The sequence below is a fragment of the Mustela nigripes genome, chromosome 13 (genome assembly GCF_022355385.1).
Source record: "Mustela nigripes isolate SB6536 chromosome 13, MUSNIG.SB6536, whole genome shotgun sequence".
Lineage (NCBI taxonomy): Eukaryota > Metazoa > Chordata > Mammalia > Carnivora > Mustelidae > Mustela > Mustela nigripes.
The window spans coordinates 4,586,508-4,608,505 of NC_081569.1; the positions used below are offsets into that span (position 1 = coordinate 4,586,508).

At 43.7% G+C, this 21,998-nt stretch overlaps 1 protein-coding gene and 1 long non-coding RNA gene across 4 annotated transcripts in view; one reads left to right on the top strand and one right to left on the bottom strand.

The window, feature by feature from the left end:
• Window positions 1-5,560: 5,560 nt before the first annotated feature.
• Window positions 5,561-6,980, bottom strand: LOC131999016 (uncharacterized). 3 transcript variants are annotated; one of them, XR_009398984.1, is made up of 2 exons: window positions 6,703-6,980; window positions 5,561-5,840 (listed from the first exon to the last, which is right to left on the bottom strand). It is a non-coding gene; the product is annotated as an uncharacterized LOC131999016 (long non-coding RNA). The 3 variants fall into 3 exon arrangements; XR_009398983.1 differs by having other exon boundaries at window positions 6,524-6,980; XR_009398982.1 differs by having other exon boundaries at window positions 6,513-6,980.
• A 137-nt stretch (window positions 6,981-7,117) lies between these two features.
• The window catches only part of SEC11A (SEC11 homolog A, signal peptidase complex subunit), a 41,371-nt gene continuing 26,490 nt past the window's right edge, over window positions 7,118-21,998 (top strand). Inside the window, exon 1 of the mRNA XM_059371526.1 lies at window positions 7,118-7,452. Within this exon, the coding sequence (XP_059227509.1) occupies window positions 7,402-7,452 (51 nt within the window). The 5' untranslated portion in view covers window positions 7,118-7,401. The remainder of the gene's footprint in view (window positions 7,453-21,998) is intronic.

Here is a 21,998-nt window from a genome sequence, read left to right on the forward strand (position 1 = left end):
AGAGAGAGAGAGAGAGAGAAGCAGGCTCCCTGCTGAGCAGAGAGCCCGATGCGGGACTCGATCCCAGGACCCTGAGATCATGACCTGAGCCGAAGGCAGCGGCTTAACCCACTGAGCCACCTAGGTGCCCCAAGGTACCCCTGTTTTATTTTATTTTATTTTTTTCTGCTGCACATGATATTGAAAATTCTTCAAGGACTAGGGCTACTTCAAAAAATCCTCCTTCAGCCTTGAGCACACACAGCACACATACCATCCCCAGTAATCTGAATGAAGATAACCTTAACCTTAGAGTTTGGTTTGATCCACCTGTCTCTGCATGGACTGAGTCTCCCAAGCTTTAACATCTCCATTCATTCATTTGACAATTTTTTTTAAGATTTTATTTATTTATTTGACAGAGAGAGAGCACAAGTAGACAGAGAGACAGGCAGAGAGAGAGAGAGAGAGAGGAAAGCAGGCTCTCCACTCAGCAGAGATCCCGATGCGGGACTCGATCCCAGGACCCTGAGATCATGACCTGAGCCGAAGGCAGCGGCATAACCCACTTAGCCACCCAGGCGCCCCTCATTTGACAATTTTTGTCAAGTGTTTATTTCATGTAATATTCTGGGGGTAAAAAATAAGAAGGCCCTTGCTCTCAGGAAACTCACAGTCTGGTGAGAGCAACAAACACATAATTAGATGGTGAGTCTGCAGAAGTAGAGTGGAGGCTTCCCAGAGGACATAAGGCATGAGCTTAATTTGAAAGGCAAGGAGGAATAAAAGGTGTTGGAGTGAAATGAAGAACTTTCCAGGCAGTGGAAGCAACTTCCACTTAAGTGAGAACAGGCAGCATTTAGGGAACTATATACTCTCAAACAGGAGGAGAGTAAGACCAGCATGAGTGGTAGGCAGCAGCCAGAACACAAAATGCCTTTTGTAGCACGCCAAGGAATTTGGCCATATCCTGAAAGTCAGGAAGATCTACTGAAAGGTTTTATGTAAGGAAGTAGCATCATCACATTGATGGTTTGTATAAATCACTCTGGTTGCAATTCAGAGAAGAGATTGGAGTGAGGCAAGATGTGGGAACAAGACTACAGGCTGAAAGACTGGCTGGGAATTCATTGCAACAATCAGGATAAGTAGCATGAACCAAGGTAGTGACAGTGGGGTTGGAGAAAGCAGATGAATAAGAGAGACATTAAGAAAGTAGAATAACAAGCCTGGTGACTAATTGGATTTGACAAGTGAGTAAGAAGGAAGAATCAAGGATGACAACTACTTTTGTGATTGGGTGGTGTCTTTTTTTTTTTTTTTTTTGTTAGAGACAGAGAGAGCATGAGCCGAGCGGGGAGGGAAGTGTGTGTGAGGGCAGAGGCAGAGGGAGAAGCAGACTCCCCACTGAGCAGGGAGCCTAATGCGGGGCTCGATCCCAGGACCCTGAGATCATGACCTGAGCCGAAGGCAGAGGCTTAACTGACTGAGCCACCTAGGTGCCCCCCGAGGTGGTGCCTTTTATAGAGATTTGAAACATAAGAGAAAGAACAGTTCTTCAGTGGGGAGTAATGAGGATGGGGATCTGTGACATTTGGGGCACAGGGAGCTTGAGGTGTCTGTTGGACATCCAAGTGGAGATGTCCAGAAGCAGTTGATATAAAAGTCGACATCCAGGAGGAGGTCAGAGCTATAGATATTGGAGACGTGAATGCATAGAGAAGGTAGCTGAATTTGGGAGGACAGAGAAAAATCACCCAGAGGCACTGCAGAGTGAGAAGTGGTGCAGGGTTCCTCCATAAGTAGTAAGCTAAAGAGTCCATGTTGGAGATTGAGAACAACAAGCCAGAGAGGCAGGAGACAATGGACCTGAAACTGAAAGGGGACCCAATGGACCTAACGGGATTTAAAGAGGCTATTTTATGGCTTTCAGCCATGTGTTGGGAGCAGAAACCAGCATTCAGTGAGCTAAAGAAGGATATAGATGATGAATGGGTAGGCCTGTCTGTTGAAATTTACCGAGCTGTATACACACACTATTTACACATTTTACTGTTTGTGTATTATGCCACCATAAAACACTCAGCATATAAATTTTGTAAGATCTATTTGAATATGATCAGATGCTAGGAAAAGAGAAAGTTAATGGGAAGAAATTGCGGGAATGAGAGAATGGTTTTGAGTAGGTGGAAGAGGGTAGCTTCACACAGGAGTAGCGATGCCTCTTTCACTAATGGAGGGAAAGAAAAGGAGAAAGCAATGTTTATGGGAGCAGATAAGTTGGGTAGGGAGTAAGTTAGAAAGTTTAGTTTCTCTGTAATATTTTCTTTTCACCATGAAACTGGACTCCATATGTGATGGTTTTAAAAATATGCCTACACATTCTTTGATAAACACCTTCCTTCAAAATGTAGAACTCATTTCTAATGAACAAAATGTGGAAGAAATAATGATATGTCATTTCAGAGATTAGGCTCAAAAAAACACTGCAGGGGCTCCTGAGTGGCTCAGTGGGTTAAAGCTTCTGCCTTCTGCTCAGGTCAAGATCCCGGGGTCCTGGGGTCAAGCCCCGCATCAGGCTCCCTGCTCTGCTGGGAGCCTGCTTCCTCCTCCTCTCTCTCTCTCTCTGCCTACCTCTCTGACTACTTGCGATCTCTGTCAAATAAATAAATAAAATCTTAAAAAAAAAAAAAAACCGCAAATTTTGTCTTGGTGGAGTCACCAACCATCCTGCTTTTCCTGGGATTGAAGGGTTCTCTGAGAGGCAGAAATTTCAGTGCAAAAACGGGATGCATTGGTAATCTTATTCATTACCTGGTTCTTACTCTCTTGGATAATTTACTTTGATGGAAGCTAGCTACCATGTTGTAAGTTTCCCTAAACAGAGGCCCAGATGGCATGAAACTGAGGGAGACATGAGACATGGAGTCTCCCTCAACAGCCAACAAGGAACTGAGGCTTCTATCCAGTAACCCAAGAATAATTGAGACCCACCAACAGCCCCATGAGTGGAGCTTGGAAGCACGTCCTTCAGTTAAGCCTTCAGATGAGACTGCAGCCCCTCTGGACAGCTTGACTATAATGTCATGGACAACTTGGAGCTCAAGCCACTCAGCTATGATGGTCCCAAATTTCTGACCCATAGACATTGTGAGATAAAGTTTGTTGTGTTAATTCGCTAAGTTTGGGGGTGATTTTTTATGCAGAAATAGGCAACTAAGTCATCAGATCAATGAAAATGAGGGGAATGTGCTGAGATAGGTTTCCAGGGCCTCGCATGATTGGATGACTTTCTCCAGCATCCCCAGACAAGTCCAGATGATGTGCTCATCTACTTTATATGCCATTGATATTATGCAATGTCCAACAGCATCTTTCTTCCCCCAACATCATCTTTTGATAAAGGAATTTTGCCAAAAGCTTATTTACCTTTCTTACTCTGCATGTTTATCATTAATGTTATGACTGACTTTAAAAGCTTCTTGGCAAGAATATACCTGTCACTGTTTTGGCTCTGAAAAGTGCAACTTTAAAGGATGCCTTTATAGTTTTGACCACTTTTCTTTTCTTTGGGGGTAAGTGTTATCAGTGTCTTATTGAGAAGCATTGTTTTGTGGGCTTCTCCTCCTCTAGAAAGTTGGTTTTGATTATCAGATTGGCCACTGAGCTTTTCTTAAAAATGGCACTAAGACTTCATTGGCCTTATGCCACTATTTGGTCAGTTTCATAACCTAAGGTACTGGGAACCAGAGGAAAATAGATTACCAGTTTAATAAAACATATGTCCTAGAGGCTCATCGTATTTCTTAATAGCCCTTCTCTTTTTCAGAAGCTCATCATAATTCGTCACGCTTGTGGATTGCCTGCCCCAGCATAGTCAGTCATACTATATCGTTATTTACACTGGATTCCTGGTCATTGTTTCACTTACAACTCTGCCCCCCAAGTTTAAAAGCATTCAGCATCCTGATTTAATTAACTTTCCACTAACTAATTGAATTACTGATCTATTTTTGCAAATTTAAAATAAAATGCAACACAATGAAATTTCACATTGAACACGTAAACAATGCATATTGTGAAACAATCCATTAGTTTAGATTAACTACGCCCTAATATTTGAACATTAGCTGAGACAAACTACAGAGCCAACACAACCTAAACCTGAAGAGCAAAATGACGGGGGCATCTAGGTCGCTCAGTTGGTTAAGCATCTGCCTTTGGCTGGGGTCATGATCCCGGAGTCCTGGGATCATGTCCCGCATCAGGCTTCTTGCTCAGCAGAGAGTCTGCTTCTCCTTCTCCCTCTGCCCCTGCCCCTACCCCCAGCTTGGGCTCTCTCTCTTACTCCCTCTCAAATAAATAAATAAAAATCTTTGAAAAAGAAAAACTTCTTTCTTTTTAAGATTGAATAATATTCTGTTGTGTGTTTATATCACATTTTGTTTATTCCTTCCTTCCTTTCTTTCTTCCTTCATGGACACTTGCGTTTCTTCCACTTTTTGGGTATTTAAGTAATGCTGCTATGAACATGGGTGTGTAAATATCTATTCAAGACCCTTTTTTTTTTTTAATTATTTAAGTAACGTTTACACCCAATGCAGGGGCTCAAACTCATGACCCTGAGATCAAAACTTGCCTGCTCTTCCAACTGAGCCAGCCAAGTACCCCTAAATCCCTGCTTTCAGTTCTTTTAGGTATGTACCCAGAAGTGGAATGACTGGATTGTCTGTCTTATTTTAACTTTTATGATGAGAATGTACTCATCTATTATTTGTTTAATTTAAAACATACAGAGAAACAAAAAAGAAGTAACTCTCAGAAAGTGGGTTATGGACGTGTAAGATTTCAGATGTGCAGCAGTACCTTAATATGGCCCTAAATACGAACTGTGCAAATCCAACACAAGACGTCTTAGGCACGCTCAGGTTTCCTCAGTGACAAAAGAACACCTACAGACCCAACTAGTTACAGGCAAAGTTGGAAAATCAAACTGGATTTTCCAAACACATTTCCCAGTTTCCTGCCCCTATACCTTTATTTCTACAGTTCCTTCCAGTGGGTATATCCTTTTCACCTTCCAACTTGACCCACATAACAAATCAATTTTACCCATATATCAGAAGTTCTTTCCCTTCTGAGGTCTCTTTGAACATCCCCAACTACACTGACTCCTGGTACATCTGAAGCCCCCAGAACTTTGTGCTTCTCTTCCGGATCTTTTCTTCACAATATGAAGACTGACCAAGGCTCATACCCATTTAGATGGCTATAGAGCCTTATCTTTAGATTTGAATTCAACATTAACAAGCATAGGCCAAGCACTCTATTAGCCAGAATTTAGCTTAGACTCCATATTCAACATTTGTTAACAAATACTTATTAAGTATTTGCTATGAATTTGGCACTGTTATGAGAGCCAGGGATAAAGGGGTGGACCAGGTCCCTGCCCACATGGAATCTATTTTCTTCCACAGGCCTTCCTAATTTGGGGAAATCAGGAATTCATCTTTCAACTTACTCAGTATAGGGTGCCTACAGGCAGCAGTTGGAGATCATCACATATATACACATACGCACATTTTAAATTCAACAAATATTTATTGGGTACCTAATATGTGCCAGGTTGTATGTTTGCCACTGGGAATTTAACAGTGAACAAGATGTCAATTTTTTTTTTTCTTTCTCATAACAGCTTTACTGTGACATAATTCATACACCAGGGGCGCCTGGGTGGCTCAGTCCGTTAAGCATCTGCCTTTGGCTCAGGTCATGAACCAGGGTCCTGGGATGGAGTCCCACATCAGTCTGCTTCTCCCTTTCAGTCTCCCTTTGCGGTTCCCCTCTCGAATAAATAAAATCTTGAAAAAAAAAAGAAAGAAAGCAAGCAAGCGCTGTAACCAGTAGCAGTCACTCCCCATTTCTCTAGGCAACCACTTCATTCTATCAATTTGACTATTCTAGACATTTTATGTAATTGGAATCATACAGTATGACTTTTATAACTGAATTTTTTTCACTAAGCCTAATGTTATCAAGGTTCAATCCATATTGTTGTATTTCTTTTTATTGACAATATTGCATTGTATGGCTATACCACATTCTACTTATCCATTCATGAGTTAAAGCACATCTGGGTTATTTGTACGTTTTGGTTTATGAATAATGCTGTCATGAATATTCATGTACAAGTTTTTGCTTGGACATATGTTTTCAATTCTCTTAGATATATACTAGCAGTGGAGCTGCTAGTAAATTTGATTAAAAACTCCATATTTAACCTTTTGAGGAACTACCAGTCCATTTTCCAAAATGGCTGTCTCAGTTCACATTCCCACCTGCAGCCTAGGAGGCTTCCCTCCTCCCACAAATTTATCATCTATCATTTTCATTACAGCCATCCTCCAAAATATTTAAATTTTTTATTCCAAGATAATTTTCGAAGTAAAGAATTTGCAAAGAGCGTGCAAAAAGTCCCAGTAGATCCTTCACCCTAATGTGAGATTCGTATTTTGAAAAAGATAGAAAAATACAGGTAAGAGACCAGCTTCGGTCCTTTTCGTCCGCCGCGTATATTAGCAGCCTGAGAGTCAGGGACAGCGGGAGGAGGGTCCCATCCAGGTGCCCAAGGTAGCAAAAGCAGGAGGCAGAGTTCAAGGAGAGGGCAGGTCCTCTGAGCGAGGTCACGTTCGGGGGAGCTAGGGACTTCCTGACACCCCGCACCTCGGCGGTCGCATCACACCGTAGCCTTCTCCGGTTGTTCCCTCCTCCCCCAGCAGCCTCCTAAGTCCCGGGAGGTTCAGGCAGTGCTTCGAAAGGCGCTCCTAGCCTCCACCTTGCCCCGTAAAGCGGCTAATGAAGCCACCTCAGCGGCCACTTCCCGCAGCGCGGGAGACCAGCCCCGGCGGCGAAGGCAGGACCTGGCCACGCACGCCCAGGGCCACACCCAGACCCGCGGCCCGACTGGAGCCGCCGGCCACTCCAGGGCCGCCGCGGCCGCCGGGCCGCCGGAGACCCGCTCCCGATTGGCCGGGCGTGCGCGAGAGCCCGCCTTCCGGAGGTCGTAGGGCGGCCTCCCGGGGAGCCCGGGCCGACGCCTCCGCGAGGGGCCCGGGCTAAGCGCGGGAACAGGGGTCCGGTGGGTTCTCCGCAGGCTCGGCTCGGCGTGGGAGCGCCCTCCTGCACCGAGAGCAGGCCGGGAGTCCCGATTAGAAGAGACGCGGGTCCCTTTGTCTGCTCTCCGCAGCGACGCGCGGGGCGGGGGCGGGAGGGAAGAAGGCAGCGCCGGTTCCCGCCCCGGAAGCGGAAGTGCGGGCGCCACGGGGTCCCGTCCAGTGCGAGCCCGGCCGGTGCGCCAGCCGTTCCGCCCGCTGGTCCCTTCGCGCCCTCTCCGCTGCTCGTGTCCCCCTCGCCGGCCGCGCCATGCTGTCTCTAGACTTTTTGGACGATGTGCGGCGAATGAACAAGCGGCAGGTGAGGTTGGCCGCCCACTGTCTCCCGGGGCTCCCGGTCTCCCTTTGACGCCGCCCGTGCGGAGCCCGGCAGAGACCTGTGCTCGCCTGTGCGAGGGCCTGAGTGGGTCTGGCGCCCGGATCATTCCTTGTCTTTGTGGGGCGTGTGGCCAGAGGTCGCTTTGAACGCCCCCTGGGTTTAGCCCCGAGCTGCGCCCGGGCCTGCCAGGGGCGGAGCGGGAAGCCGGTTCCTCACGTCCCGTTCCTGCGAAGGAGGCGGGAGAGCAAATGGAAACCGCAGGGCGCTTTCTCTGTGGGAGTTGGGGTTGCTTAACATCGGAGACTTGGGAAGGCGGCAAACTCGTGTTTCCTGCAATCGCCGCGACTCCAGATCAGTTCCGGCGACAAGGTTTAGCAGTTCAGGACTGCGCTGGCTTTTGGGATGCTCGGGAAGGCGGTGTAGGCCGCCGCCGTTGTGCTGCTTTCAGCCTGTAGCAACCCTTCTAGGACAGCTGGGCCCCAGCGGGCTGCCGTGCCTTTCCCTGGACCACCCCTGACTCAAGAGTTGGGACGGTAGTGACACTTGTCCTTGAGACCGCTTCGCACGCAGGTGGCAGCCCTCAGAACCCTCGGGTTTACTGCCCTGTATTAATGGCACCGGGATCTTGAAATTCAGATCTTCTGATTTTGTCCTTAAACCTTCCTTACTCCATCTTGAACTTCTAGACCGTGTGCCAGGCGGTCCTTAGAGAAGGTTCCTCTTCTGCTCGCAGAGCCTCGTTTTGCTCGCCTTGGACCTTTTTGTAGTATTTCCCTGTTAAGAATCTAACATGTCACCATTGAAGATGTTTCTCGTGGATTTATTTTACACTATTTATAATTGCCAGTTGGGGAAGTGGATATGCACCTTTCCCTTTCTCCGCTTCAGACTTCACCTAGCTCAGTGTCCCCTCCTAGACCTGTTTCATAATTCCTTCAGTCATAAGTGATCATTCTTTTCAAATGGCACGAAAGGTTTGTGTCTTTATGGTGACGATTCCGATTCTCACTTGTGGCAAGGTGTTTTCTTCATATCTGAATTTCTAGGTGCTGCAGACATTTCTCTGAAGAAATACATATTTTGGGCCTACTGTTCGTTGTAACGTGTGCTAGGTACATTGAGAGAGATGAAAAGTTCAATGAGACAACTCTGCCTTCAAGGAGCATGAGTGTGTAGAGAATGATTAAGGCAAATAATAACTATTTTGAGCTCTTGCTGTATGTGGAGTGTTTTGTATAACAGCAAGGTAGGTCATATTACTCCCATAATCGAGATGAAGAAAACGAGCAACCGGGAGGTCCTTAGGAGGGGATGGAAGGGATTGGATAGCATGGTCGTGGGGCGGGGCGAGGGGAAGTTTTGAACTGAGGTTTTACCTGTACATGGTATCTGGCAGTGACTGTGGATAACTGAGAGCTAATCAGATGGAAGGAGGAAAACCAATTTGGTTCCACTCTTCGAAAACTGCTGTCATTTGCATAACTTTTCCATTTATGTCTAAATAACTTCAAATGTTTGATTAAGTTGAGTTGTAATTCTTTTTCTTATCAGGTTCAAGGGGAATGCATGTGAGTGTGATGAGCTTCGTCCATTTAAAGTGGACCGTTCAAGGGGCGCCTGGGTGGCTCAGTGGGTTAAGCCGCTGCCTTCGGCTCAGGTCATGATCTCAGGGTCCTGGGATCGAGGCCCGCATCGGGCTCTCTGCTCAGCAGGGAGCCTGCTTCCTCCTCTCTCTCTGCCTACTTGTGATCTCTGTCTGTCAAATAAATAAATAAAATCTTTAAAAAAATAAAATAAAAAAAAATAAAGTGGACCGTTCGATAAGTTTCCACAGTTCTATGCACCCAGCTCACTTAAGATAACAGAACATTTCTGTCAACCACAAGAGCCCCTGTACTCCTTTGTAGTTCATCTCTCTAGCACCTGGCAACCACATATTTGCTTTTTGTCAGTGTAGATGACCTTGCATTTTATATACATAGAATCACAGAGCTTGTGTTCTTTGGAGCTTTGAGTTTTCATTGGTTCTTTAACACCTGACTCAAGACTTTTGGTTATTATATGTAATGCAGTTTTTTTTTTTTTGGTCGGCGTCCCAGTTTCCAAGAGTGAAGTGTTTCACTGTCTTTACTGAATCCTATATGTTGTTGCCATATTCAAGTCCTCTCTCCTACCCTCACACCTATAGTAGCTCCTCCTTGCCTTGTAGGTAACGGCCCAAACCCTTAGAATGGCATTTGCTGTAAGTCCCAGTCGATTACAGGCTGCCATCTCTTACTGTTTCAGTCTTGTCCCAGTTTACTTTTCCTACCTATTTCATGTCACTGTTTCTGTGAACATTGTTCTATTCAAACATCGCATACTCAACTGTCTTGAGAACTCCTCTTGTATTCTTTGTGAGTCTTTATGGACTGTCCTAGGATATAAGGTGAGCTCTGCAGTCCTTTTAGCACTTGTATACTATTTCATTTGTCTTCTCCCCTTTGGTGTGTGGCTCCTTTACTGAAGTATAGGGTCACTGTTTCCCTGAGGCTTTTCTTAATCCACGAAACCCTGATTGATCAAGTTTGCCTATTTGCAGATACACCCACCATGGCTGATTTCACACTACTAACATGACGCCACTGAATCTGGAAATAGGAAGAAAGGAGGTAGCATGTAACTAAAACTTCCACCTTAGAGATAACATAGAAAAAATAACCTCAAGCACGTAGATGATGAGAAAATGTAGTAAAGTAGCCAGGAACTGATGAATTTAAATTATTTATTATCTTTGTTTTTAATGTAATTTAATCGTACTTATTTTTAATAACATTGCCTAACAACACAGCTTGTAAAACTGAAAATTTGGCAGATTGACTGGTTATAGGTTAGTTTTTGTTTTTGTTTTTAAGATTTTATTTTTAAGTAATCTCTACACCTAGTGTGGGGGTCAGACTTAAGAATCCCAAGATCAGGGACGCCTGGTTGGCTCGGTTGGACGACTGCCTTCGGCTCAGGTCATGATCCCGGAGTCCTGGGATCGAGTCCCACATCGGGCTCCCAGCTCCGCGGGGAGTCTGCTTCTCTCTCTGACCTTCTCCTCACTCATGTTCTCTCTCACTGTCTCTTTCTCAAATAAATAAATAAAATCTTTAAAAAAAAAAAAAAAAAAAGAATCCCAAGATCAAGAGTCATATGCTCTACCGACTGAGCCAGCCAGGCACCCCTGGTAATAAGTTAGTTTTTTGATGCCCATTGAGGTGGCCTTTGTGTCCAGAAAAGCCCGTTTATAGTTATCTTTCATTTTAAAGTATGATGTTCAGTTTGTAAAAGCTAAAATTTTTTTTAAAGACTTTATTTATTTATTTGACAGAGGGAGACACAGCGAGAGAGGAAACACAAGCAGGGGGAGTGGGAGAGGGAGAAGCAGGCCTCCTGCTGAGCAGGGAGCCCGACGCGGGGCTCCATCCTAGGACCCTGAGATCATGACCTGAGCTGAAGGCAGACACTCAAGAACTGAGCCACCCAGGCTCCCCTAAAATCTTTTTTTAGGATTTTATTTAGATGACAGAGAGCAGGAGCAGGAACACAAGCAGGGGGAGTGGGAGAGGGAGAAGCAGGCTTCCCACCAAGCAGGAAGCCCCACGAAGAAAGAAAGAAAAAGAAAGTATAGGAAATTTTAACAGTCAGTTTTAAGGGCCTTTGAATATTTGGGCTAATTTACAAACAAGCATCTTAAAAATACTATAAATTTAAAAATTTCCTTATCCATTATTCAACAAACCACTGCATACTTAATATAATATTTAAGTGTCTGGGGCTACTTAAGTTTTCTGAAATGGTTCAACTCTGTATAGATAGTAAATTTTCTGATTAAAATAATAAATCTGCAACCATTGATTGTATATTTCAAATTGAAACTGCAAATCTGACCTATTACTTTAATAGGGCAAATTCTCTTAAAATTTTATAAGTACTTAAAACACTAAATATGCACAGAGTTTTTAACATTAAAATATTAACACTATACATAATTTCCTTTAAGCATTTCTGTTCTTAATTACAAATATTCCTTGGGTTAAAAGATGTTTACCTGCTAAGAAAATGAGTATGTCATGCCAAATAATTTTTAGGTTGCTTTCACATGTAATTTTTGGGATTGTCTTCTCTGCTTGCTGAGAATTCTTTTTTTTTTTTTTTTTTTTTTTTTTAAGATTTTATTTGACAGAGAGAGATCACAAGTAGGCAGAGAGGCAGGCAGAGAGAGAGAGAAGCAGACTCCCTGCTGAGCAAAGAGCCCAATGCGGGGCTTGATCCCAGGGTCCTGGGATCATGACCTGAGTGGAATGCAGAGGCTTTAACCCACTGAGCTCCCCAGGCACCCCTTGCTGAGAATTCTTAATGACCAGAGGATATTGGCCAGGATGTGACTAGATTCATGTTATTTTTTGTTTTGTTTTTTTAAAGAGTTTATTTATTTGACAGAGATCACAAGTAGAGAGGCAGGTGTGTGTGGGGGAGCAGGCTCCCCGCTGAGCAGAGAGCCTGATGGCTCGATGCCAGGACCCTGGGATTATGACCTGAGCCGAAGGCAGAGGCTTTAACCCACTGAGCCACCCAGGTGCCCCCCTCCTTTTTAAGAGTTTATTTATTTATTTAGATTCATGTTTGAGCCCTGATGAGATGAATCCAACTTTCATGAAATTTGCTTATTAGCTTCTCATATTACTTGATTGAATTTTGCATTTCTTTGGATTTTAATTATCTGTATGTCTTCCTGCCTAAATCTAAAGACCTTAGGACTTAGTGGAATCCTTCATTCTTTTTATATCTTCTTATCGCTTAGGATTACTCAACTCCTAGTGGCTGTTGTAATGATACCTGATTGAATTCTAGATAGCTTCGATAATTTTTTTTTTTTAAATAAATTGGCCCTCCAGTAAAGCACACAGAAACCTAGGAGATTTTTCTTAGTCTTCAACCAAATACAAGTAAGTGTGCAACAAATAGGCGGAATATACAGTGCAGAGGACAGATCTACCCAGATTTTTGAAAACTAATAGTTTTATTTAGGATCTGAAAAATGTTATTGACAGGGTGTCTGCATTCAGTAAATAACTGTCAAGTTTCAGTGTAGAAATACTAACTTCTGTCTCAATAGACAGGGAAATCCCAAGTAAATTATAAATTGCACTTACCGTCCATGAGCATATTCTCAAGCATCCAAAAACCACTCTTTATCCTGTGTAACTTCAAGCAAAATCTGGAATATAGCACCATAGTAAGGATTAAGGCATTTATTGGCAATGGTTTCTAGATAGTTCATATTTCTTAGTTTGGGGGGGTCTTTTTCGTAATATTCCTCTCTCAGGACGCAAAGACAAGCATGATAGTTCATTCCCATGGCCAAATGGCACAAGCCTACAAGTTACACAGAAATTGTGATTTTAACGTTTAAGAGTTGTCTTTTCTGACTTCAGGGAACAAGGTGACGTGTGGTATCAAACACAACTTGTGCACAGAGACAGAAGGTTTTATCCGAAAAACGTGGCTTATCGGGTCCGAGTTTAGTCTGGGAAGCAGAACCACTATGACTGTTATGGAATTAAGGATTTGTCGTAGGAATTAGATCTTACACAATTGTGGGAGAAACTGGGTAAGTAATAGTCTAAAACTGAGAGACGGAGAATCAGAGAAATGTCATTAACCAGCGTTTCTGAAGCACTGTTGTGGGCGGACAAAGGCAAGCCTCCCACGGCATCTGGGGATGGATTCCATGTCTTGCTGATGGAGTGGGACCGCCCGGAAGGAGAGTAGATGAGCCTGGGGGTGGCTGCTGCCTCTTCGTCAGGCCCTGTCAGCCAGCCAGAAGAGCCGGGCGTGGACAGGAGGCAGCAAGGACAAACCAGATTGAGGTAGGCTCTTGACGTCTGTTGCTCACCACCTCTAACCACAGTGGCCTTCAGCATAGTCGCAGCTGCTTCCCTTTCACCTTCCAGATCTTGGGCACATTTCCTTTTTTGGCCAACTTTACCCCAGAGCCCTACAGAGATCTTAGCCAACCAAGTTAGCGAGGAGCAAAACTGCTGCAGTCTACCCTTTGTCAAGTTGGCAACTGTATACACCTCTTCTAATTGTATTTAATTTTTCAAATAAAGGTAAAGGCCAAGTTATGCTTCTGTCTAATATGCAGCAGTCCTTTGTTTCTGTAATTGGTCATGTGGTTTTAGCTGTATTCTTTCTTACATTAAGAATTCCATAATCTGGGGCACCTGGGTGGCTCAGTGGGTTAAAGCCTCTGCCTTCGGCTCGGGTCATGATCCCAGGGTCCGGGGATTGAGCCCCACATCGGGCTCTCTGCTCAGCAACGAGCCTGCTTCCCTTCCTCTCTCTGCCTGCCTCTCTGCCTGCTTGTGATCTCTGTCAAATAAAAAATAAAAAATCTTAAAAAAAAAAAAAAGACTCTCTCCTTTAAAAAAAAAAAAAAGAGAGAGAGAGAATTCCATAATCCGGGGTTCCTGGGTGGCTCAGTGGGTTAAAGCCTCTGCCTTCAGCTCAGGTTGTGATCCCAGGGTCCTGGGATCGAGCCCTGCATCGATCTGCTCCCCAGGGAGCCTGCTTCCCCCTCTCTCTCCATCTGTCTGCCTCTCTGCCTACTTGTGATCTCTGTCATATAAATAAATAAAATCTTAAAAAAATTGCCATAAACCTTCTGCTCTTAGCAAGAGCTCAAGTGGTCATAGTTTCTTGGTTGGCGGAGTGACCCAAACCTTCATTACTAAAGGGTTAATGTCAAGAGTAGTCCTGCCTGACATGGATTGTTGTAGTTTTCACTAACTTTTATCACAGGACATGAGAGGACTTAGAGGCCTCAGAGGATTCTGTAGTCCAGTTATACTCACTTCCCTCATTATTTAGAAACAGTCTTATTTTTTTCAGAAAGTCAGCATCAATCACCCTTGCCAGTAAATAACCCCCAGTCTTTGCATTTGGTTCACTGGCATGAGAAGCCCAAAGAGGCTAGGTAGTAGTCTTGACTTGCAGTTTAATGGAACCATTGTGTCCCCTGATGGAAGGATATTTCCTTTGGGAATGAAAATTTCTAAGCCAGCATCATCCAAAGTTATAAAAATAGAAAGCAGAATTTTCACTAGCGGATTATCGGGGTTATAGTGAGAAGGATCACTCCCATTCTCACCCTTTAATTCCATTTTCTTTTAAAAGATTCTATATATTTGTCAGAGAGAGCGTGAACACAAGCAGGGGGATTGGTAGGCAGAGGGAGAAGTAGGCTCCCCCCTGAGCAAGGAGCCCAGTGTGGGACTCCATCCCAGGACCCTGAGATCATGATCTGAGACAAGCGGACAACTAACTGAGCCACCCAGGCATCCCAGTCACCCTTTAATTCCAGACTCCTGAATTGTACCTGTCGAAGAAATAATCCCATAGGTTTGTTTCTGATTCAGAATATACTGGAAGGCGTTAGACATCATCCCAGCCCCACAAAGTGCTGCTGGTGCTGTAACTAGTCTCAAAAGACCATCTGTATCACTCCGAAGGTAGAAACCTTATCAGTAATTGAACAGAGACAAGTTTAATATTTTTAAAAAACTGTTAACTAGTAAAAGATGGTTAACTACTAAAAAATGGGTACAAGAGCACTCATAAGAGGTTCAGGAAATAGCATATCCAGAAAACAACTACTACCCTCTAGGATGAGGGAGTGGAAAGGAATAAGAAAATAACCTGTCTCCAACCCCCCTCCCAAGCCTGAGATTCAGACCTCTTCGGAGAGGGTGTGGGAACATGCGATCTGCCGTGGCAGTGACATTTGCATGGCAGTGAGCTGGAGCTGGTCTATAGCAGTGGCCTGCTGGGAGGCTGAGAAGCTTGCCTGAGATCATGTGGCCAGCAGCAGACTGTGATAGTAACTGAGCCCTGTCAGACCTGCACACAGGTGCACTCGCTACTGTGTGAGATAAAACATGGAACTGACAGGAGAAGCCCTTTCATCACCTGCAGTGGTCCCCCTCATGCCTTTTATTAATAAAACGTAACATCATTGAGCCAGTTGGGAAAGAATCTGCTTAGGTAACACAAGGATGGATTTGGAGCTCCAAGACAGTAAATGGATAACTAGCCTACTGTCCTGCTGTTCTTTCAAGGTAATGGGAGACATAGTAAGACCAGTGAGTTTCACGGCCTGTATGCCTCTAATTTTCCATAAAATGGAAATGGTGAAGTGATAGCACAGAGCTTTGGATTGGGGCAGAGCTCTAATTTTCCATAAAATAAGTTTCCTGATCACACGCAGTGTTGAATGGGATACCATGATGGGGAAATAAGGCATTTCATTAGTTCATGGATGGTGGTTTGACAAATACCAAGGACAAAGAAGACAGATCCATTTCCAGAATATATTCTAGTAAGGAGAAATTGCTGCCCCTCCCATGATGGAGTTGAACCAGCATCAGGAGTGGTGTCATTGTTGATTTTTTGCAGTTGGCAGACTAGGCACTCATCATGGCTAGAACCAAGTTGGTTTTGGTGAGTGAAAATCCATGTTGCTAACCTTCAGCTTGGTTGCTACAGATAGCCATTTTGATCATTGTGCAAGACAGGAGTAGCTGGGTAGAGTGGGGGACTGATATCCAGAGAATAGGGAATTTTATCTACCTAAGTATTAGGATACTGCTCTGCTGACGTCATTCTTTGGTGAACTTTTATATGGAACCCAGCTGTCTTCGCATGCTGAATACCTACTTGGAGAGCTCATTCAATATACCTCTTCCCCAGACTTCTTGTTTCTGGCCTTTCAGTCATGTCCCTTCTAAGTCTCTGGCCGTCCAGCCACACTGCTAGTCACTCCTGAATCAGTTAAAGCCACATCTGTGGTCATCTCTCATTCCGGGTAAAATGAACAACTGTTGTATCACTCAAAGTTCTGGCTGAAGGGTTTTCCCTTAATTACAGGCCCTGGTGGACAACTCTGAGTGGGCGTGTAATGCCACAGCTATTTTCAGGTGGTGCTAGATGGTTCATGTAGAACCCAAAGTCTAACTTAGTCAGCTGGCCATAGGGAACTCCCCAGGAGGTGACAGGTATAGGAGGAGAGAGGTGAAGCAATGTAACATGAGCGTAACTGTGAGTGTCTGAGTCTCTTGCTCATACAGTGTACTTTCAGGACCTGCTCAAGCCCAGACTTGTACAGACCGCTCCCACTTGACAGTGGAGTGCCTTGTGAATGCCCAGCTTTATGGCTTGGTGTATCTGGCAACATCCAGTTCAAGCCTCGTCGTTCAGGTCACGTGGTAACTTGGTGACCTGTGATCAAATGCGCAATCTCTACTAGAACTCAGTAACAAGCTAGAAGCTATTACTCAAGAGAATGGTTCAGAGCATAGCATAGCTCCATCCCTAATCCAAAGACCTGTACTGTCATTTCACCTATAGAGAATGGCCAGAGGCTCCCTGTGTGTCACAGATACTTCAGTCACCATGACATCTAGGTCATATGGCCCAAGTGCTAGAACAGCTTTCATGGCAGCTCAGACCTGTCTGTTGTGGAGCTCCACTCAGAACCGGCTCAGAATGGGTTTACTGGGTAAGAGATGAGTAGTTCACCCAAATGAGGTAGATGTTGCCTCCCAAATCCAGAGAGGCCCCCGAGGCTTTTAGTTGATTAGTGGTAGCAGGAACCAGATGCAGCTACTTAGCCTTTGTCTTCGGAGGGATATCTTAGCAGGGATCACCGGACCCCAAGAATTTTCACTGGGTCGGGAATTTTTGTGGAATTTATTTCCCACACTCTGGCTGTATACGTATTTTACCAAGGAATCTAGGTCACGAGGTTCAGCTACCAAGTCCAGTCAGTCTGACACCATCAATATAGTAAACAAATTTACTCTGGAATGGAGGGCCAGTCAAGGGTCCCTTTGACCAGATTATGATAGAAGGCTCTAGAGCTGATGTAGCCTTCAAGTAAGCCTTGTTACCAAAAGCATACCTAGTGGTCTTATTTCTCTTGCTGCAGGGGTTCTCAGAGATAGGGAATTGTCACAAAAACATGGAATGAGCCTCTTTTAAGTTGGCATTTCTAGAAGCTGATTGTCTTACTAAGGGCACTTAACCCCTGATTTTCATCATTAAGACCTAAGTAAGAATATGTACTGGGGCGCAGGTGGATCAGTCAGTTGAGTGTTCTGACTTTTGATCTCCGCTCAGGTCTTGATCTCAGGGTTGTGACTTGGGCCCCATGTTGGGCTCCATGCTGGGCTTGGAGCCTACTTTGGGGGGGAAAAAAAAGTACCTTGTATTTTCCATTGCCACATGGAGTAGTATTGTTGAGGGGCTGTGATATCCTGCATTCTAAGCTAGATTATGATTATGGATGGTTACGAGCCTGGAATATCACTCGTAGCAAGGAGTAAGGTTGAAGAGGGCAGCAAGGACCACATCATGGAAGGCCTTTAACGCTGAGGAGTTCAGACTTTTTAAGTCGTGAGAAATGGAGCAGACGGGTGCCTGGGTGGCTCAGTCGGTTGGGTGTCTGCCTTTGGCTCATGGTCCCGGAGTCCTGGGATCGAGCCCCGCATCATGCTCCTTGCTTCACAGGGAGCCTACTTCTCCCTCTCCCTCTGCCTGTCGCTCCCCCTGCTTGTGTGCTCTTTCTCTGTCTGACAAATCTTTAAAAAAAAAAAATTTTGGAGCAAACAGTACAATAATTTCATTTTAACCTTAAAAAAATAATACATAGGCAGATGAGTTATATGGATGCAAGTCTAGAGGTAGAACTGTTTACCTGTGGAATTATTTTCATCTTGGTGAGAGGAAACAAGACCTGATAAAGCAGCAGCGACAGGGAGCCCACAGACGGATGTGAGAGGTGTTGGGGAGGTGAAATCCAGAGGCCTCGAGCTGATGACGGCGCCAGTCGCTGTGCTGGAGAGTGTGGAAGGAGGAAGAGACTTGAGGAAAGGGACTGAGTTCAGCTTTGGATCTGCTGAATTGATGGTGTGTGTAACACTGGGGTGGTTTTCAGTAGTAACTGAATGGATTTATCTAGGGAATGTATGTGGTGTGATAAGAAGATAGAGATTTGGGTGTCATCAGCATATATATTGTCATTGAAGCCACGAAGAGACAAGATTGCATGCAGGATGGGAAGAGAAAAGGACCAAGGTTGGGTCTTAGAACACTTGTCTTTTCGGGTCTGATGTAACAAACCAGGGGGTGAGACAGTTAATCAGATGCCTCAGAGAGACAACTAAGGTAGTTGAAAGAAGTTTGTGGGCTCACCCTCCCCCTTTTGTAATGAGTAGCTTAATGAGTAATGAGTAGATATTATATTTACATTGTTCAAAAATTTAAAAAGTGAAAGTGACTTTTTCCTGTAGCCTTGCCAGCATTGCACGCTTTCCAACTTTGAGTTTCTGCTGTTCTAGTAAGTGAAGAGTGGTACCTCAAGATAGTTCTACTTTGTATTTCCCTTATTCTGAGCTTGGTTGAGTGTATTTCCATATGATTTTGAGGTCATTTTTGCTTCATTTTCCATGAACTAGCAGTTCATAAGCCTTTCCCTATTTTCCTTTTTTGGGTGATTCTTTTCTTTTTTTTTTTTTTTTTAAAGATTTTATTTATTTATTTGACAGAGAGAAATCACAAGTAGGCAGAGAGGCAGGCAGAGAGAGAGAGGAGGAAGCAGGCTCCCCGCTGAGCAGAGAGCCCGATGCGGGACTCGATCCCAGGACCCTGAGATCATGACCTGAGCCGAAGGCAGCGGCTTATCCCACTGAGCCACCCAGGCGCCCCTTGGGTGATTATTTTCTTACTGATTTTTCAGAGTTGTTTATGGGGAGATTGGTCTTTTGTTTCCATATCATGGTAAATATTTTCTCAGAGTTTGTAATCTGTCTTTTGACTGATAGTATAATTTGCCATGCATAGTTGTAGGGTTTTTTGATTATTGTTTGCTTTTTTATTTTGTTTTGGTAGTCACATTTACCTGTATTTTCTTTATAGCTTCTGGATTTCAGGTCAATTAAAAAGACCTCCTTTACTCTGAGGCCTTTCCCATTCTGCTTCTATTTTGTGTGTGTGTGCTTTAAAAAAAAAAAAAAAAAAAAAGCTTTGGGGTACCTGGGTGGCTCAGTCAGTAAGTGTCTATCTTGGCTTAGGTCACGATCCCAAGGTCCTGGGATTGAGTCCCACATCAGGCTGCCTGCTCAGCGGGGAGCCTGCTTCTCCCTGTGCCTGTCATTCCCCCAGCTTGTGCGTGCGCGCGCACTCTCTCTCTGACAAATAAATAAATAAATAAAATCCTTTTAAAAAAGCTTTATTAACATATAACTTATAAAATTCACCCATTTTAAGTGTATAGTTCATTTTTTCAGTACATTTATAGAATCGTGCAACAATCACTACAAATCAGTTTTAGAACATTTCCATCATTCCAGAAAGATCCTTTGTGCACTTTTACAATTGATGCCTGTTGCCATTCCCAGCCCCCAGCACCTACTAATCTGCTTTCTGTCTCTTACAGTTTACTTTAGCTGGATAGTTTGTATAAATGGAATAATCTAAAATGTAGTCTTTTGCAGCTGGCTACTTTCATTTAGCATAATTTTTAAAAATCCTGGTGAAATACACATAAAATGTATTGTCTCAACCATATTTTTTTTTAAGATTAAAAAAAACTATATATATATTTTAAAACTAAACTGTATTTCTTTCCTGGTTGCTTTGTGTTTAGTTTGCTATGTTTTCTAGTTTCTTAAAGTGGAATCTTGGTTTATTGATTTAAAATCTTTTCTGATACATGTATTTAAAGCTATAAATTTCCCTCAAAGCAGTGCTTTAGCTTCATTCCATAAATTTTGATACGTCGTGTTTTTGTTTACACTCGGTTCTCAAAATATTTTATGATTTCCCTTGTGATCTCTTTTTTGACCCACAGGTTATTTAGAAAAATGTTGTTTAATTTCTGAATATCCGTAGATTTTCCAAATTCTTTCCAGGGCTGATTTCTTTCTTTCTTTCTTTCTTTCTTTCTTTTTTTTTTTTTTTTTAAGATTTTTATTTATTTATTTGATAGACAGAGAGAAATCACAAGTAGGCAGAGAGACAGGCAGAGAGAGAGGGGGAAGCTCTCCGCTGAGCAGAGAGCCCTATGTGGGGCTCTATCCCAGGACCCTGAGATCATGACCTGAGCTGAAGGCAGAGGCTTAAACCACTGAGCCACCCAGGCGCCCCATTCCAGTGCTGATTTCTAATTTAATTCCATTGTGGTTGGAAAGCATAGTTTTTATGACCACAATCTTTTAAAATTTGAGGCTCTTTTTTTCTACGTCAAGAGCCTGATCCCTGGAGAATGCTTCATGTGTGTTTGAAAAGAATGTGTATTCTGCTCTGTTGGGTGGAGTGTTTTCTAGATGTTTAGTTGGTTGATGGTATTCAGGTTTTCTGTATCCTTGCTGATTTTTCTATTTTTGTTTTTTAAGGTTGTATTTGTTTGAGAGAGCATGAGAGAGAGAGAGAGAGAGAGCGCGCGCACACACACAAAGCAAGAGGGGTGGGGCAGAGGGAGAAGCAGGCTACTTGATGAATAGGGAGCCTGACGTGGGGTTCTATCCCTGGGGCTCGATCTTGTGACTCCAGGATCATGACCTGAGCTGAAGGCAGATGCTTACCTGACTGAGCCACCGAGGCGCTCCTCTTATTTTTTGTGTTCGCTTGCAGTGAGTTACTTTGGGTTTCATATGCTTTTTCATTTGTTTTAAGGTAGAAGCTTAATTTAGGAAGTGTACAGATATTTGGAAATTAAACAGTTTCAAAACAACCCGTGGGGTCAAAGAAGAATCACAAGAGAAGTTACAAAATAATTTGAACAGAGTATAAACAAAAATACAACATGTAATTTGAGACTTTTCTTTTTTTCTTAACATAGGCCTTTATTGCTATAAAATTCCTTCTGTTTAGCATTTTAGGTGCATCCCACAGATTTTGATGTATTTTCATTTTTATTCAGGTCAAAATACTTTCTAACTTCTTTTTTGAGTTCTTCTTTTACCCTGGGTTATTTAAAAATCTGTTATTTGATTTTTAAATATTGGAGGGGGGTTCAGGTGTCTTTCTGTTACTGATTCCTGTTTTCATTCCTTGGTGATTGGATAATATGCTTGGCATAATGCAAATCCTTTTCTGTTTATTAAGACTTCTTTTATGGTCCTGAATATGGTCTATCTTGGTAGACATTCAATGTAGACCTAAAAGGAATGTGTATCTGCCATTGGGCAAAATGTTCTGTAAATACCGATTAGGTAAAATTGGTTGGAAGTGTTGTTCACCTTTTCTTTATCCTTAATGATTTTCTGTCTTGCTGTATCAGTTATTGATAGAGAGGTTTGGAAATTTCTCCTCCTCCTCCTCCTCCTCCTCCTCCTCCTCCTCCGCCTCCGCCTCCGCCTCCTCCTCCTCCTCCTCCTCCTCCTCCTCCTCCTCCGCCGCCGCCTCCGCCTCCTCCTCCGCCTCCTCCTCCTCCTCCGCCT